At 42.1% G+C, this 14,736-nt stretch overlaps 1 protein-coding gene across 4 annotated transcripts in view; it reads left to right on the plus strand.

The window, feature by feature from the left end:
* golm2 (golgi membrane protein 2) overlaps positions 1-14,736 on the plus strand; it is a 94,476-nt gene that overhangs the window by 37,294 nt on the left and 42,446 nt on the right. For all 4 annotated transcript variants that reach the window (XM_034191686.1, XM_034191679.1, XM_034191702.1 and 1 more), the window contains exons 2-5: positions 231-285; positions 426-528; positions 779-869; positions 6,347-6,461. In XM_034191686.1, coding sequence (XP_034047577.1) covers positions 231-285; positions 426-528; positions 779-869; positions 6,347-6,461 — 364 coding nt within the window. The remainder of the gene's footprint in view (positions 1-230; positions 286-425; positions 529-778; positions 870-6,346; positions 6,462-14,736) is intronic.

Here is a 14,736-nt window from a genome sequence, read left to right on the forward strand (position 1 = left end):
TCTGCTTTGCAACCTAGAACGTGAAATCAAGACAAACCTGTTAATCCTGGTTTTACTATCCTGCAGAGACCTGACAGCTGAGTCATATTTGTCACGGTCATGTACGTTCAAATGAAGAAAGAGTGAGCTAGTGTTATGTATGAAACTCAGTTAAAGGCTTCATATATATTCTTCATTGGTAGCAACCAATGAGATGCGTTGATTAGCTTTTTCCCCTCTCTTCTTTACAGATGAAGCTGCTCGGTGACGTCTCAGACCAAATGACAGAAATCCAGAGGCTGAAAGGTAGAATTTCAGTCTGGTCTGAGGGCACTCCCACAGTCACAGGCACAAACACAATAGACAACAGAAAGTTGTGTTTAAAAAAAAAGTAATTTAACAGACATTGTGCTAAGCATCTTCATACATGTGTGTGTTGTGAGCAGAACAACTGAAGGAGCTGAAGCAGGAGTTCATAAAGCAAGAAGAGCAGCTGAAAGAAGTGAAGAAAAATAGCACTACCCTGGAAAGAAAATTAGAATATGACAGGTATGCTGAATCATCAACCAAGTATTTCTTGGTGAAGAAAAAAAAACTGAAGTTTTTTTTTATTTTCTGTAATTAGTTGTCCGAACACGGACTGTCCTTGTTGAATGTGATGTCACTAGTAATGTTGCACAAGCTGAGCATTAAGGTTTCAGCATAGATCTCAATATGTAACTTTTTTCAAAAACCAGTAGTTTTACTTGATTGAAAAATGTATTTTTTTTGTATGATACAAGCTGTATGTCATATGTAGTTTACAGTGTGGACGTCAAATCACACAACTGAAAGTCGAATATGAAGAAGCAAAAAAGGCCCTTGAGGAACAAGCATCACACAAAAGACTGGTTAGTATTAATGGAATTATTGACAAAGCTTTTGTTCATGCACTGCAACAAAAGTTGTGCAAAATCCTGATAGCTTGTTCACATAAATTTATTAGTGATCTCATTACTCTTGGTAGTTCATTCTTACAACACAAATATACAGATAATGCTTTCCAAAGTACATTATGGTATACATTATAGGAATCACCTTGTTCATCCATTTGTCCACGAATCTTATAAAGCACAGTCCTTCCTAAAACAGTGATTCTCAAACTTGGTCCTCGGGTACCCCCACCCTACACATTTTCCATCTCTCTTGGTTCTACCACAAGCTGATTGGCGCACTCAGGTGTGCACCTGAATGATGTTATCACCTTATGGCAGAGCGGCTGGAAGATTTGTAGGCTTGGTGGTACTTGAGGACTGGGTTGAGAACCCCCTTCTCCCCGCTGAAGAGGGATGGGTGGTATGGAGGGGGGTTGCCCCCTCTCCCCTGTGCCTGAGCTATAGCACTGTCATGGTCTAAATTTCTGGGGAAGACCCCTGAATACCATCCTTCAGGCTGTCATGGAAGAACGAGACATTCCACCTTCTTTAGAAGAGCTCAGCAAGGCCATCGACTCCCTAATCCTCAGCAAAACCTCCTGGAAACAATGGCATTCCTCTGGAGGCCATCAAGGTTGGCAAGAAGAGCACTCTCCTTAACCACCTGCATGAGCTCCTACTACAATGTTGAAAGGAAGGGATGATGCCCCAAGACATGCACGATGCCAATATCATCATCACTCTAAAAGAACAAAGAAGATTGTGGTGGGCACAGAATATCACTCCTTAGTTCCATCGGGAAGGCCTTCACCTGTGTAGTAATTAATTGGCTGCAGCCACTCACAGAACTAGTTTATGCTGAGGCACAGTGTGGATTCAGACCTGGAAGATCGACAATCAATATGATCTTTTTTTCTGAGGCAGCTGCAAGAAAAGTGCTGCTAGCAAAAGTGACCACAGTACATTGCCTTCACTGACCCAACTAAGGCCTTTGACTCAGTCAGCAGGAAAGGTCTCTTCATCCTACTGCAGAGAACAGAATGTCATCCTTGGTGATGGAGCTTATTTACATTTTCCACAAGGATATTTAAAGCACCGTCCAGTACAATGACTTTTCCTTGGACCCTTTCCTAGTCAGGAGCTGGGTGAAGCAATGGTGCGTGTGCTTGCTCCGACACTTTTTGGCATCTTCTTTTCCTTGCTGCTGTCTCACACCTTCAGTCAGTCAAAAACTGATGGTAACCTTTCAACCTTGTACATCTCTGTGCGAAGATCAAGGTGTGGAAAGTTCTGATCAGGAAGATGCTATTTGCAGATGTCGCACCCATGACTGCATACACTGTAAAGGCTTTACAATGACTCATCAGCCTGTTTCTCACACACATGCAGAGTTTGGTCTCACTATTGGCTTAAAGAAGACCAAAATCATGGAATCAAGACATCAGCAGTATCCCCAACATCTCCATTGTTGACTGCACCCTTGAGGGCAATTCCGGAGTCACTGACGTCACGAATTTTCAGACATTTAGCCCTATAGCCCTAGCTCTCTACTTAGATTCTAGAGTTTTACAGTAAGAGACAACCAACCTTTACTTATTCTCACTGTATTACAAATCGGTCACTGTTCCCACTGTGCTTAGCGCCAGGGCAGAAAAAGAGTGTGTCACTGACATTACGAAAAAAGGACATCATGAAAAATCAAGCAACTTTATTTAAAATTTCTCCTCAAACTATTGATGAGTTCAAACCAAGTACGATATTCATTTAACATATCATATAAATTGAAGTAATCTGAAGTCATGCAGCTACTATTCTGATATGTCTGTAAACAGTCAAAATTCAAACAGCAGACAAAACAAGAGTTAAAAACATTGATAAAGAGAGAGTATTTCAACCATTCATTTCTGTCAGAAATGGTCGGTCTGAACATTGTCTCTCTACACTGCACAATGTTACTCAGGAAAATCTGGAAACTTGTACAATCCCCTGGCATTCAGAAGGATGGGTACTTCCAGTTTTTTCTCCAAACCAGAACACGTTACAGAACACGTCATCTAGGTTGAGACTCTTATTCCTCAGTGATATGTCGGCATCTAACATTTCAAGGACCTGGACCTTTGAATCTGGGGAATTTGAGGCTTCCACAAATGAGGCAGCATCATTCACAATTGCCTTTCTAGTCTTTGCAGCCATCCAGACTTGGCGTATCACTGATCCTCCGATCCTGTCCACCAGCCCCTTTCCATGCGATGTTGCAAAGAAATTCCACACAATATCAACATTGTGCATTTTCTCGAGAACTGGGATGGAGGCTGCTTTGAAGCAGTTCTTGAATTGGGACGATGGTCCATCGGACCAAATTGAGACTGTTTGCACAGATGCTGGCATATCTTTGAGCAGTCTGCTCAAGTAAGCAATCAAAGTCTCTTTGGTGAGTCAGATTACACTATGTAACACAATTTTTGTTCCTGGCTTCTAAGTGTTATATTTCAACTGCTTATGTCTAAAGTCTATGGAAAAATGACTACATTCAGCACAAACTTTGATTTTATTTTTTCTAATGTTCTAGAAAGCTCTAAAAGTTTCCTGAAATTTCTAGATAATTCTGGAAACTTCTAGAAAATTCTGGACAGTTCTAGCAGTTAAAGAATATTCTAGAAGACTACTCAGTAGTAGTGAAGGCGAATCGAGAATATTCTTGAAAACAAATTTCAAAATATCATTGTCCTGATCACAGAAGCAAAGTTTCTGTGGAATAACGGATATTTTCTATTTATTTAAGGCATAACAGGTTAGGAAAACACACTGTGTACCCAGGAACAAAACAAAATTAAAAATTTGTTACATAGTGTTATTGGAAGCGATAACTTTAGCATGAAGTTCGCCCGAGTAGTACAGTGCAGGTTTAAACAGGCTAACTTGCTGCTGTTTCCAATGTGCTGCCATCTTGTGTTGATGAAGATAATTATCCATTGTCTCAACAGTTTAAATCATCCAAGTTTTAGTGTCACTGACGTTACAAACTTTACACCCTCATAACTTCCTACATAAAACTCATAGAGCTTGAAACAAGTACTCAACAGGCTTCTCCCAGTGCCTAGTAGGAGTAATTAATAAGTCACATTAATATCTCCAAAGGCATTTTTGCAGCATAAACATAGAACTTTTTTCGTCACTGACGTTACATATTTTACTTCAATGCCAGGAAATACATCTTCAGAAAAACCGACAAATATCTGGTATTGAATGTTTGTGAAATCATTAGACAAGGCCTTTCAGTAAGCATAAAAAACATTAAATTACTGTTGTCTTTAAGTGTCAGGGTCTGAATAGATTAACCCTTTATTTCAATTTTATTTTTTTACTTTTCAATAGCATGATGATCTCCTGCTGAAAAAAAAACACATATTGAAATAAATTCATCTCCATGAATAAATGAGGTATAGACCATAGACTTATAATCCCAACTGATGCCAGTCAAATACTGATGACTTTTACATTTTTTTAATTTGTCCACTTCGGCACGGAATTGCCCTTGAGGTGGTTGACGTCTTCATCTGCCTTGGCTCCACTACCTCCAGCAACCCCTCTCGACACTGAGTTGAACTCAATGATAACCAAGGCAGAAACCGTAATGGTCTACCTGTGGGAATAGTTTCTGGGACAACCCTTTACTGACCTCAAACACTAAGATGGTGTACTAAGCTTGTGTGCACAGCACACTGCTCAGTGCTAGTGAAGCATGAACTCTGTATGTCTGCCAAGACTGCAGACTCAACACCTTCTACCTACACCGCATCATAAGAATTCTGGGTATTACCTGGCGAGACCGTGTCTCAAACAAGAACGTCCTGGCCAAGGCAGGAATACTAAGCCTGTCCACCTTGCTCACTCAAAGGCACTTGCACTGGCTTGGTCATGTCATCCACATGCAGGATGGCAGAATGCCCAAGTACATGCTCTGCCACAAGCTTGACACTGGGTCCAGACCTGCAGGAAGGCCTGTCCTCTGTTACAAAGATGTCTGCACATGAGATCTGAAGACAGACAAAATCAACCCAGCTGGCTAGGAAGCTGCAAACCACAGTAGATGGAGGCTTGCCATCAAGGCAGGCATACAGGCAATTGAAAAAAGAAGAGAGCACAGACAGTGGAGGGTAGAAACACCACTCACAGAGTTGGGCATGGTCTACACCTGTAAAATTTGGAATAGGGACTGTCTCTCGAGAATTGGGCTGGGCAGTCATAGCAGACACTGCAGCTCAACCATAGACCAATCTTCTGGAGCATACCCCCATTGTTTCTCGAGACAGAAAGAGGTCCCTCATCAATCAATCAATTCAATCAATTTTTTTTATATAGCGCCAAATCACAACAAACAGTTGCCCCAAGGCGCTTTATATTGTAAGGCAAGGCCATACAATAATTATGTAAAACCCCAACGGTCAAAACGACCCCCTGTGAGCAAGCACTTGGCTACAGTGGGAAGGAAAAACTCCCTTTTAACAGGAAGAAACCTCCAGCAGAACCAGGCTCAGGGAGGGGCAGTCTTCTGCTGGGACTGGTTGGGGCTGAGGGAGAGAACCGGGAAAAAGACATGCTGTGGAGGGGAGCAGAGATCGATCACTAATGATTAAATGCAGAGTGGTGCATACAGAGCAAAAAGAGAAAGAAACAGTGCATCATGGGAACCCCCCAGCAGTCTACATCTATAGCAGCATAACTAAGGGATGGTTCAGGGTCACCTGATCCAGCCCTAACTATAAGCTTTAGCAAAAAGGAAAGTTTTAAGCCTAATCTTAAAAGTAGAGAGGGTGTCTGTCTCCCTGATCTGAATTGGGAGCTGGTTCCACAGGAGAGGAGCCTGAAAGCTGAAGGCTCTGCCTCCCATTCTACTCTTACAAACCCTAGGAACTACAAGTAAGCCTGCAGTCTGAGAGCGAAGCGCTCTATTGGGGTGATATGGTACTACGAGGTCCCTAAGATAAGATGGGACCTGATTATTCAAAACCTTATAAGTAAGAAGAAGAATTTTAAATTCTATTCTAGAATTAACAGGAAGCCAATGAAGAGAGGCCAATATGGGTGAGATATGCTCTCTCCTTCTAGTCCCCGTCAGTACTCTAGCTGCAGCATTTTGAATTAACTGAAGGCTTTTTAGGGAACTTTTAGGACAACCTGATAATAATGAATTACAATAGTCCAGCCTAGAGGAAATAAATGCATGAATTAGTTCATATTTACTAAATTACAAATATCTACAAAAATGTACTGCTACCAATGTATAATATAGCCAAGCAACTAGTATTGTGGAGCAGGGGAAAGTTTGTCAGGGGGATTAATTTTGTGAGCTTGCTTACGTATTTCAAATTGATGTTTCTCAGATGCTCAGAAAGTCTGCTACCTATCTTTCTTAACTTGCACTTTGGGACTTGCTTTTCATTATTCATCAGGTTCCTGTGGAAAACAGAAGTGGTCCAGAGACTGGTAGACATAGAGAGAAATTGCCTGGTGGTGGAGAAGGAGATGCACATGCCACTCAGCAGCATGACGGTCGAGATTTAAAAGGTACAATGTATGTAACTTGTCAACTAAACCTGCTTTTATCAATTTTGTTGATGGATAAACATACTACAAATAACCAGAAATTATATGTTGCACATTGGGTGGCATGGTGAATTAGTGGTTAGCACTGTTGCCTCATGTGGAAACACAGTGGTAAACATATCACTGTCCCAGCTTTTTTGAAAGGTGTTGCAGGCATCCATTTCAAAATAAGCAAATATTTGCACAAAAACAATAAAGTTTATCAGTTTGAATATTAAATATCTCGTCTTTGTGGTGTATTCAATTCAATATAGGTTGAAGAGGATTTGCAAATCATCATATTCTGTTTTTATTTACATTTTCCACAACGTCCCAACTTCATTGGAATTGGGGTTGTATTGAAAAATTGTTTAGGTTCTTATCATATATAGTATTATTATTTTATTTTTTTCTACTTCTATTTTTTCATTTGATTTTTAAATAGACCACAATGGAAATATGTGTTTTCACTTTCTTGTGTCATCCATGTATTTTTAACGTATTTACAATTATATTATGTACCTAGAGTTGTGCTCAAAAGTTTACATACCTTGGCAGAAGGTTTTTTTTTTTTTTTTTTTGGCCATTTTTCAGAGAATACGAAAGATAACACAACTTTTTTAACTCATGGTTAGTGGTTGGGTGAAGCCCCCCCAAAAAATCTGCCAGGGTATGTAAACGTTTGAGCAGAACTGTACATTGAACTTAAAATCACTTGCCACACAGTTAGCAGCAAGCACGCACGCACGCACGGTTTTTGTAAGCAGGTGGTTTTAATTGGACAAACTCAACTCAACTCAACTTTTTTTTTATATAGCGCCAAATCACAACAAACAGTTGCCCCAAGGCGCTCCATGCTGTAAGGCAAGGCCATACAATAATTATGAAAAACCCCAACGGTCAAAACGACCCCCTGTGAGCAAGCACTTGGCTACAGTGGGAAGGAAAAACTCCCTTTTAACAGGAAGAAACCTCCAGCAGAACCAGGCTCAGGGAGGGGCAGTCTTCTGCTGAGACTGGTTGGGGCTGAGGGAAAGAACCAGGAAAAAGACATGCTGTGGAGGGGGGCAGAGATCGATCACTAATGATTAAATGCGGAGTGATGCATAAAGAGCAAAAAGAGAAAGAAACAGTGCACCATGGGAACCCCCCCACAGTCTACGTCTAAAGCAGCATAACCCAGGGATAGTCCAGGGTCACCTGATCCAGCCCTAACTATAAGCCTTAGCGAAAAGGAAAGTTTTAAGCCTAATCTTAAAAGTAGAGAGGGTATCTGTCTCCCTGATCTGAATTGGGAGCTGGTTCCACAGGAGAGGAGCCTGAAAGCTGAAGGCTCTGCCTCCCATTCTACTCTTACAAACCCTAGGAACTACAAGTAAGCCTGCAGTCTGAGAGCGAAGCGCTCTAATGGGGTAATATGGTACTACGAGGTCCCTAAGATAAGATGGGACCTGATTATTCAAAACCTTATAAGTAAGAAGAAGAATTTTAAATTCTATTCTAGAATTAACAGGAAGCCAATGAAGAGAGGCCAACACGGGTGAGATATGCTCTCTCCTGCTAGTCCCCGTCAGTACTCTAGCTGCAGCATTTTGAATTAACTGAAGGCTTTTTAAGGAACTTTTAGGACAACCTGATAATAATGAATTACAATAGTCCAGCCTAGAGGAAATAAATGCATGAATTAGTTTTTCAGCATCACTCTGAGACAAGACCTTTCTGATTTTAGAGATATTGCGTAAATGCAAAAAGGCAGTCCTACATATTTGTTTAATATGCGCTTTGAATGACATATCCTGATCAAAAATGACTCCAAGATTTCTCACAGTATCACTAGAGGTCAGGGAAATGCCATCCAGAGTAAAGATCTGGTTAGACACCATGCTTCTAAGATTTGTGGGGCCAAGTACAATAACTTCAGTTTTATCTGAGTTTAAAAGCAGGAAATTAGAGGTCATCCATGTCTTTATGTCTGTAAGACAATCCTGCAGTTTAGCTAATTGGTGTGTGTCCTCTGGCTTCATGGATAGATAAAGCTGGGTATCATCTGCATAACAATGAAAATTTAAGCAATACCGTCTAATAATACTGCCTAAGGGAAGCATGTATAAAGTGAAAAAAATTGGTCCTAGCACAGAACCTTGTGGAACTCCATAATTAACTTTAGTCTGTGAAGAAGATTCCCCATTTACATGAACAAACTGTAATCTATTAGACAAATATGATTCAAACCACCGCAGCGCAGTGCCTTTAATACCTATGACATGCTCTAATCTCTGTAATAAAATTTTATGGTCAACAGTATCAAAAGCAGCACTGAGGTCCAACAGAACAAGCACAGAGATAAGTCCACTGTCCGAAGCCATAAGAAGATCATTTGTAACCTTCACTAATGCTGTTTCTGTACTATGATGAATTCTAAAACCTGACTGAACCTCTTCAAATAGACCATTCCTCTGCAGGTGATCAGTTAGCTGTTTTACAACTACCCTCTCAAGAATCTTTGAGAGAAAAGGAAGGTTGGAGATTGGCCTATAATTAGCTAAGATAGCTGGGTCAAGTGATGGCTTTTTAAGTAATGGTTTAATTACTGCCACCTTAAAAGCCTGTGGTACATAGCCAACTAACAAAGATAAGTTGATCATATTTAAGATTGAAGCATTAAATAATGGTAGGACTTCCTTGAGCAGCCTGGCAGGAATGGGGTCTAATAAACATGTTGATGGTTTGGATGAAGTAACTAATGAAAATAACTCAGACAGAACAATCGGAGAGAAAGAGTCTAACCAAATACCGGCATCACTGAAAGCAGCCAAAGATAACGATACATCTTTGGGATGGTTATGAGTAATTTTTTTCTCTAATAGTCAAAATTTTGTTAGCAAAGAAAGTCATGAAGTCATTACTAGTTAAAGTTAATGGAATACTCAGCTCAATAGAGCTCTGACTCTTTGTCAGCCTGGCTACAGTGCTGAAAAGAAACCTGGGGTTGTTCTTATTTTCTTCAATTAGTGATGAGTAGAAAGATGTCCTAGCTTTACAGAGGGCTTTTTTTATAGAGCAACAAACTCTTTTTCCAGGCTAAGTGAAGATCTTCTAAATTAGTGAGACGCCATTTCCTCTCCAACTTACGGGTTATCTGCTTTAAGCTACGAGTTTGTGAGTTATACCACGGAGTCAGACACTTCTGATTTAAAGCTCTCTCTTTCAGAGGAGCTACAGCATCCAAAGTTGTCTTCAATGAGGATGTAAAACTATTGACGAGATGCTCTAACTCCCTTACAGAGTTTAGGTAGCTACTCTGCTCTGTGTTGGTATGACATTAGAGAACATAAAGAAGGAATCATATCCTTAAACCTAGTTACAGCGCTTTCTGAAAGACTTCTAGTGTAATGAAACTTATTCCCCACTGCAGGGTAGTCCATCACGGTAAATGTAAATGTTATTAAAAAATGATCAGACAGAAGGGAGTTTTCAGGGAATACTGTTAAGTCTTCTATTTCCATACCATAAGTCAAAACAAGATCTAAGATATGATTAAAGTGGTGGGTGGACTCATTTACTTTTTGAGCAAAGCCAATAGAGTCTAATAATAGATTAAATGCAGTGTTGAGGCTGTCATTCTCAGCATCTGTGTGGATGTTAAAATCGCCCACTATAAGTATCTTATCTGAGCTAAGCACTAAGTCAGACAGAAGGTCTGAAAATTCACAGAGAAACTCACAGTAACGACCAGGTGGACGATAGATAATAACAAATAAAACTGTTTTTTTGGACTTCCAATTTGGATGGAAAAGACTAAGAGACAAGCTTTCAAATGAATTAAAGCTCTGTCTAGGTTTTTGATTAATTAATAAGCTGGAATGGAAGATTGCTGCTAATCCTCCGCCCCGGCCCGTACTACGAGCATTCTGACAGTTAGTGTGACTCGGGGGTGTTGACTCATTTAAACTAACATATTCATCCTGCTGTAACCAGGTTTCTGTTAGGCAGAATAAATCAATACGTTGATCAATTATTATATCATTTACCAACAGGGACTTAGAAGAGAGAGACCTAATGTTTAATAGACCACATTTAACTGTTTTAGTCTGTGGTGCAGTTGAAGGTGCTATATTATTTTTTCTTTTTGAATTTTTTTGCTTAAATAGATTTTTGCTGGTTATTGGTGGTCTGGGAGCAGGCACCGTCTCTACAGGGATGGGGTAATGAGGGGATGGCAGGGGGAGAGAAGCTGCAGAGAGGTGTATAAGACCACAGCTCTGCCTCCTGGTCCCAACGCTAGACAGTCACCGTTTGGAGGATCCAAGAAAATTGGCCAGATTTCTAGAAATGAGAGCTGCTCCATCTAAAGTGGGATGGATGTCGTCTCTCCTAACAAGACCAGGTTTTCCCCAGAAGCTTTGCCAATTATCTATGAAGCCCACCTCATTTTTTGGACACCACTCAGACAGCCAGCAATTCAAGGAGAACATGCGGCTAAACATGTCACTCCCGGTCTGATTGGGGAGGGGCCCATAGAAAACAACAGAGTCTGACATTGTTTTTGCAAAGTTACACACCGATTTAATGTTAATTTTAGTGACCTCCGATTGACGTAACCGAGTGTCATTACTGCCGACGTGAATTACAATCTTACCAAATTTACGCTTAGCCTTAGCCAGCAATTTCAAATTTCCTTCAATGTCGCCTGCTCTGGCCCCCGGAAAACAAAAACAGTGGCTGAAGACATTAAAACCACTAAACATTTCAATCATGGTACCAACATGAAACTTAAGTCACTCATGGTAATAGCAACATGAGACTGATCTCAACTGACTAAACCAATTGAGCTTCAAAACAATAAATCACTAACACTAACAACACTGTTAAACTAACATAAACCACAATAATGGCATTTAAAACCTCAAAACCCTGACCTCCCATGGTGCATTGCAGCACAGCATCTGTTGTTTGTTTGGTTAGCTATAATTGCTAATTTCTTCAAAGATTTTTGTTCTAGCAACTTTACGTTTTCTCAGTGTTCATCCTTGACCCAAAATACATAAGTATGCCAAACGGCAAACGTCAGCTCTCCCCAGTTTTTGTGTGATCAAAGCTATACACACGCACACAGAGGCCACTTGGTTATTGGTACTTGACTCCATTGCAATGAAGTCACATCAGGTGCAGGATTATTACAGGGTTTTAAAATTGCTAACTTACAGTATGTTTGGTAAACCACAAACTATGCACTTTAACAGCAAGGCAGTCACCAGCTGCCGCACACTGTTTGGGTCTGTTCATGCCTTAAGAATGTGGGTTATCTCATCTTTATACAGAAATGCACACTATTGCAGTGTACGAGGAGTGATTTTTGAGAAGTTTTGAGCCCGACTCAGAAAAAGTAGGGTGTGGTTCTCCATATTTGGCACTATGAGAAACCAACATTTCTTAGGGCCCCTTCACACATAACACGATTGAAGCCAACTAGCGCACGGAGGAATTGCATGCCATTTGTGAAAAATTGGAGCTGTCTCCAATGCCTCATACACATGTTGCTACAACTATTTGCCCACACCAGCGGCTGAAAGACAGAGTGTGCCCTGTGAAAGCCCATTCAATCCCTCTTGCGGCAGGTGTTGGCCAAATTCCAGGTGACACACAAGAACATTCAACACCGCTTGCCTGACATGTAAAAAATGTGTGGCCATTCGCGCTTGTCAGCACAAAAACTGAGCAGATGATCACTTTCGAGCTGGATGTGAAACATGTCTAAGTGCCCTCACGAGTGTGGCTTTGCAAAAAGCAACACACGTGGTGCATGTGTCTCGCGTGTGTGTCACTCTTCCCCCTCCCAAAACACATGTGACGTATGTGTGTTTTGCGCTCCCCGCTACCCCCTACACATGTGGTATGCGGGGGGGGGGTGGGTGGCACACTTGCATTAAATGCTTGTATGCTTGTACAGACATGATCACATGCGGGATGGACAGCCACGTCAGAGCGCTTGTGCGCATACACAAAACTGTCGCAGTGGGATCGTTCATGCCTGCTCGACTGTGTGTCCCTCCCAACATTGGCTCAATAGTTTCATGCGGGCTGTTTTGCCGTGATTCGCCCTGATTCCCACTTACTCATGCTATGTGTGAAGGGGCCCTTAAAAATGTGTCACATTTTGACTCACTGGGTGTCGTGTTGAGAAATGTTTCCCAGAATGCAAAAGATGGAGAACCATACCTTACTTATAGTGAGTCCAGCTCAAAATGTCTCAGTCACCCCTCATATGTTGTAACTGAGTTTCTGCATACTTGAAATTTGCTATCTTTTATAGTCATGACCCGTATGGCAAGATGTTATATTCAGGTAGCGATGTACATACAGGTGTTAATGCATACTGTGCATTCGAAAAGTATTCACAGCGCTTTGCTTTTTCCACTTTTTTTTTTTAATGTTACAGCCTGGGTGAAAATTGGTGAAATTTTTTTCCTCAACATTCTACATACAATACCCCATAATGATAATGTGAAAGGTGATTTTAGATTTTTGCAAATTTATTAAGAAAAAAAAAAACCTAAGAAATCACATGTACCTAAGTATTCACAGCCTTTGCCATGAAGCTCAAAACTGAGCTCAGGTCCATCCTGTTTCCACTGATCATCCTTGAGATGTTTCTACAGCATAATTAGAGTCCACCTGGGATAAATTCAGTTGATTGGACATGATTTGGAAAGACACACACCTGTCTACATATAAGGTTCCACATTTGGCAGTGGATGTCAGAGCACAAACCAAGCATGAAGTCAAAGGAATTGTCTGTAGACCTCTGAGACAGGATTGTCTCAAGGCCCAAATCTGGAGAAGGGTACAGAAACATTTCTACTGTTTTGAAGGTCCCAGTGAGCACACTGGCCTCCATCATCTGTAAATGGAAGTAGTTTGGATCCACCAGGACTCTTCCTAGCTGGCTGCCCATCTAAACTGAGCAATTGGGGGAGAGGGGCCTTAGTCAAGGATGTGACCAAGAACCAGATGGTCACTGTCAGAGCTCCAGCATTCCTTTGTGAAGAGGAGAACCTTCCAGAAGGATGACCATCTCTGCAGCAATCTGACCAACAGGAGAGACATATCAGAAATATTCCTCTGTGGAGAGAGGAGAACTTTCCAGAACGACAGCCATCGTTTTTGTTTGGTTTTACGAACTCTACAGCCTGAGGCTTGCCTCTGTCTGCCCGGCTCTGCAGCCCGGGGCCTTCTTTCGTCTGTCCAGCTTTGCAACCTGGGACCTGTTTTCGTCCGCCCGGGCTCTGCGGCCTGGAGCCTGCCTCCGCCCGCCCGGCTCTGCTGTCTGGGACCTGGCTTGGGCGGCGGGCTCTCTCTCGTTGCGGTCGTGCCCGTGGTCCACTGTGTGGCTCTCGCTCCTGCTCTCTGCATCTGGTTGTTGTGCGCCGGTCCTCGTTGCGTCTCCACGTCCAGGTGCTGCCGGGGGCAGTGTGAACTTTGTGTGCCTTGTGCGCTGCTTGTGTGGTGTTGGATTTGCTGCTTCCTGGTTGCATCGGCGGCTCATCGCATCGCCACTCACCTGGCTTCTCATAGTGGAAAAAACACGGACTGGATTTCATCATGGGGCGGATCCGGAGCCAACGCCCAGCGGGACCAGCGGATCCTTCGCGGACTATGGGGCTGTTTTTTCTTGTGCGCCTCGCCCCGCTGTGCTTACTGGCGGTCTGCTTTGAACGTTCCCCCTACTGCAGCGCGTCTGGTGTTGTGCCTATGTTGCCTGGCAGGGGGACGCGTCCAGCTGTCCGGGATCTGGCATCATTGTCACCTACACCACCTCCAATTAGCTATGACCCCCCAACTCTGCTCCCACATGTAAGTATCCTGGTTTTGAAGGAGTACATTTTATCACCACTCCACCTTTCTGCTGGACATCAGACCAAGGTGGATGTCACTTACAGACTGTTTAAGCAGAGGTGTCTCATTGCCCTTCTGCTGCTTATTTCAGGAAATATTCAACCTAATCCAGGTCCTGTTCACAGTTTGCCTACTAATGTCCCTACACTCAGACCCCCCAGTGAACATCAGTTAACTTTTGACTTCTTCTGCACTAGAAAGCACCTAGGTGTTTTACATCTAAACATCCGCAGCCTGATCCCCACACTTCAAACCCTGATGTCCTGGTCATCTCTGAGACCTGGCTCAAGAAATCCATCCCTGATTCTGTAGTCCCCATCCCTGGATATAATATATTTTGCCAGGACAGAAGTTCCAAGGG

This window comes from Thalassophryne amazonica, chromosome 2, assembly GCF_902500255.1.
Source record: "Thalassophryne amazonica chromosome 2, fThaAma1.1, whole genome shotgun sequence".
In the NCBI taxonomy this organism is placed as follows: domain Eukaryota; kingdom Metazoa; phylum Chordata; class Actinopteri; order Batrachoidiformes; family Batrachoididae; genus Thalassophryne; species Thalassophryne amazonica.